The sequence below is a fragment of the Octopus bimaculoides genome, chromosome 4, assembly GCF_001194135.2.
Source record: "Octopus bimaculoides isolate UCB-OBI-ISO-001 chromosome 4, ASM119413v2, whole genome shotgun sequence".
Classification (NCBI taxonomy): domain Eukaryota; kingdom Metazoa; phylum Mollusca; class Cephalopoda; order Octopoda; family Octopodidae; genus Octopus; species Octopus bimaculoides.
The window spans coordinates 89742852-89746878 of record NC_068984.1 but is presented as its reverse complement, the minus strand read 5'-3'; the positions used below and the strand labels follow the sequence as shown (position 1 = coordinate 89746878).

Below are 4027 nucleotides of genomic sequence, written 5' to 3'. Positions count from 1 at the left end.
TATATGAGTGTGTATGTATGTACACATATGTGTATGTATGTTTTGGTATGTCTGTCTGTATGTGTGTATGTATGTATGTATGTATGTAGGTAGGTAGGTAGGTAGGTAGGTAGGTAGGTAGGTAGGTAGGTAGGTGTGTATGTAAGAGATTCTCGAACTAACATTAATATTTTGTTGCTTTTATTACTGTTGTTCTTTTGAACTGTGACCACGCTGGAGTGTCACCTTCAAAGATATATAGAAAATGAGATCGGCTGCAGAGCTTATTTTATCAAACTCAGAAAGATGAAATTTAAATTGGAGTTGTCTGTGATTTGAATTCAGAACCTAAGAAAAAATAACAAAATGCCACAAAGTGTGTCTCTGATTCTCTACCGATTCTGCTATCCATCCGTTTTATCTATCATCCTTAATGGTATCTGCATCTTCTTGCTGGCTGTTCTCGTGTCATCTTTACACGGATACTTCGAATAAATTCGTCCTTCTTCATTTCACCAAACATTATATCGCCAGCTTCAGGCATTAACCACTACGGCTAGTCTTTCTTCCCTATAGCGTTGGCCTCTGGAATGCCCTCCTTGCTTATGTTTTTAGTAAAACTAGCAATTTACACCTGTACTATTGCAAGAGAAACACTATATATGTCAACCTCACCGTGCTTGAAGGCCTACAAAAGCCATGGGGTGCAACTCCCTTCTCCAGATTAAAAAAAATTCTAAATGCATCAGAAAATGTTCAAGACAGGGTACATATATTCATATATATAATATTCCTTAACGTTAATATGACTATTGCAATAATTAAATCATGGATTTTGTTTTTAGTTATTTTCTGTGCCGATTAAATAAAATATATTCCCACATTCAACAAAAAGTGGTTGCATTTTGTTTGACTAAATGTTCTTATTCATACTAAGACGTAATAGCAACTTACTAGTTTGATCTCGCTGAGGAATTTCCATTGGCATGCCGGTTATGGTTTTTGCCTTTTCGATGGTAATTTTGGGTAAATAGAATGAAGTTGTTGATTTTAATGTTGTTGTGGTTGGTCTCGTGGTTGTGGTTGGTCTCGTGGTTGTGGTTGGTCTCGTGGTTGTGGTCGGTCTCGTTGTTGTGGTTGGTCTCGTGGTTGTGGTTGGTCTCGTGGTTGTTGACGGAGTTGTGATATCTGCAATGCAATCAAAATATACATTTCGTTCGTGAGTTGATTATCAATACTTACAGATAACTGCGTAAACAAATTACAATAGATCATAACCTTAATATTTTATAATATCGCAATACGTATTAGACAACCTATCGATTACAAGGATGAGAAATTTAAGCAAATATGAAACATCTGTCGACTTGCTGGTTAATACAAATACATATGTTAATTATTCCTTTATAATTTATCGACATTGCATAAATTTATTATTTGGAAAATTAAAAAGAGAAATAAGCATAACACCACACGATGAAGTTTTCTGATAACAAAATGCTTACGAGCGTATTTTCTGTAAATGGGTAATTTTAAAAGAATATGCATTACGTATTTACGAGTCAATATTACGACTGTCTGAGAAAAACAAATTGAAAAATATTAGATGAGTTTTAATAGTTTCTCACCTTCACAGGGTTTTACTCCAAAATCTTTATTTATTTCCTGCAATGCTGAATAACTGGTCACTTGATATACATTGTTGACAGGATCACTTGCAATAGCTTTCAATTCCTTCAAATCGTAATTACTTCCAACACCAATAGCATAAACGTGGACTCCAAGTTTATGAAGCGACTTGGCCTCTTCTTTTGTGGCTTTTGTATCACGTGATTTACCATCAGTAATAACAATTGCAATGAAAGGAGATGAAGATGACTGTAGTTTCGGTTCCAGTTCTGACTTCAGAACTTGCAATGCTTCTGCTGTGTTAGTTTGACCAGTTCTGTAAGGAATGTTAGCTACGGCTTTTTTCACTTGTATGCTGTCTGTGTATTGATCAAGAGAAAACTCGAGATGAGCTCTATCGCTGAACGTAATGGCTCCAACGCTAACTTGAGATTTACCTACACCGACGTTAAAGTTGTCTACAAGTCTTTGCACATATTTCAGCTGTTTTTTATAATCGACAATCCATATACTACTAGAAGAATCTAGTACAAACATGATGTTCGCTGCTTTACCGACACATCCTGCAAAGCAAAATAACTTTGACTTCAATAAATTATACTATGCGCATAACATGATATAGACTAACAACAAATACACATACACGCATATGTACATACCTACCTACATACATACATACATACATACATACATACATACATATACAATAATCTTACGTTATCGTAAATGCATAATGCATTTCAATCGTGAAAAATGATAAATATGCAGTGAAGTGTAATGTTATAAGAAATTATATCAAAGTTGAATACTCACGTTTCGCTGGTAAACTCTGAACCACTGACTGCAATTGAAAATGGAAAAATTTCCCATTATAGTTACGTACAAATAAATACATTTAGGAAACACACGTTCACAAATATTTACATGTATGCATATGTGTGTGTGTGTGTGTGTGTGTGTGTGTGTGTGTGTGTGTGTGTGTCTATGTATATATATGTATATATACAAAGATACAAAAATATATACTTATTACACATATGTGATCCATACGCACACACACACGCGCACACATATACATATATATATATATATATATATATATATATATATATATATATATATACAGACAGAAGGACGATGTGTTTCGCGCATGTGTGATATTTTTTCAGTTAGTAAGTAATTGTATACTCTCTATGAGTGTAAGAGTCTTTAAAATATCATAACAATTGCAACGAGAATAATTGGCATTTATAAAGTATCATTTAGCCAGAGTGAAAGCAGTCAATGTAATATTTAGTTGTGAATAGTAAACGTCTCAATTGATGATGACATATAATACTTACTGACAGCAAGCAGATTACGGAGAAGTACAAAACTGTTTGGTAGTAATACATTGTAAAATATCTTATTCTCAGCTGCTATGAATAACACTTGACGTTGTTGGTAAATAATACAAGCAGCAGATGTCTTTTCAGCTTCCAACTTGTGCTTGATAATGACATTTAAGTGATGGAGGCCCCGTTTATATAGAAACATTTTGTTTTGCAATTCTTTTGTAAATGAGTGGGAATATATGAAATGAAGAAGCGAGGATACGGAAAGGTGCAACCGGAAATGATAATGATCATAAGATTTTCAATAGGGGTGGCTCGAAGTTACTTCCGTCGACATTCTGTAAATTTTCACTAAGTCATATTTCAGAGTCTTATCTAATACCCTTAAACAGTTCTCATGCATGCTGTGTATAACAGTTCAAAATTGTTTCTTACGTCATTTTTCAGACAACAAATCATATTCCAGCGATTGTTTTATTTCTTTTCTTTTTTATATTCAAGAAGAAATATGGCATTTTAAGACAAGGCAGTAACCCACATGGTAAGGCGTTGGCAAAATATTTAAGAATAGGGATGAGTCGAACATAATATTTTAAGTAGAAATTCCAACAAATCTTAATTTCTTCCTTATACTGTATCCGGTGAAAATTGGTACCTGATTGAGAGTTTCATGCTTTCTTCCGGTAAAGAGAAGACATGCATGTTAAAACGTCTAACACAAGAAGAGCCTGATAAGTGAAGTTTTGTGGTTTTATGAAGAGATATACTTTGTGTCTGACAATAAATGAATCTAGTTTAACAAACGCTTATGTATGTATGTATGTATGTATGTATGTATGTATGTATGTCTTATGCATGCATGTATATATGCACATGCATACACGCACATATATATACATACATACATACAACCATACATATCCATCACTGGAACTGTAAAAATCCGTAAAACTTTGTAGAAGTTTATCATTTAGATATATATGAGCATGTCTAGATATGCAACTATATGCATGAGTATACATAAAGCAAAACATGCAAATCTGCAATATGCGTACATACATACATACATACATATATATATATAT

General features: G+C 33.6%; 1 protein-coding gene across 1 annotated transcript in view; it reads right to left on the bottom strand.

Annotated features, from left to right (window-relative positions):
* Window positions 1-3148, bottom strand: part of LOC106869977 (collagen alpha-1(XII) chain) — a 5153-nt gene extending 2005 nt beyond the window's left edge. The window contains exons 1-4 of the mRNA XM_014915925.2: window positions 2952-3148; window positions 2422-2449; window positions 1608-2171; window positions 934-1167 (exon numbers count right to left, since the gene is read on the bottom strand). Coding sequence (XP_014771411.1) covers window positions 934-1167; window positions 1608-2171; window positions 2422-2449; window positions 2952-3002 — 877 coding nt within the window. The 5' untranslated portion in view covers window positions 3003-3148. The remainder of the gene's footprint in view (window positions 1-933; window positions 1168-1607; window positions 2172-2421; window positions 2450-2951) is intronic.
* Between the last annotated feature and the right edge of the window lie 879 nt (window positions 3149-4027).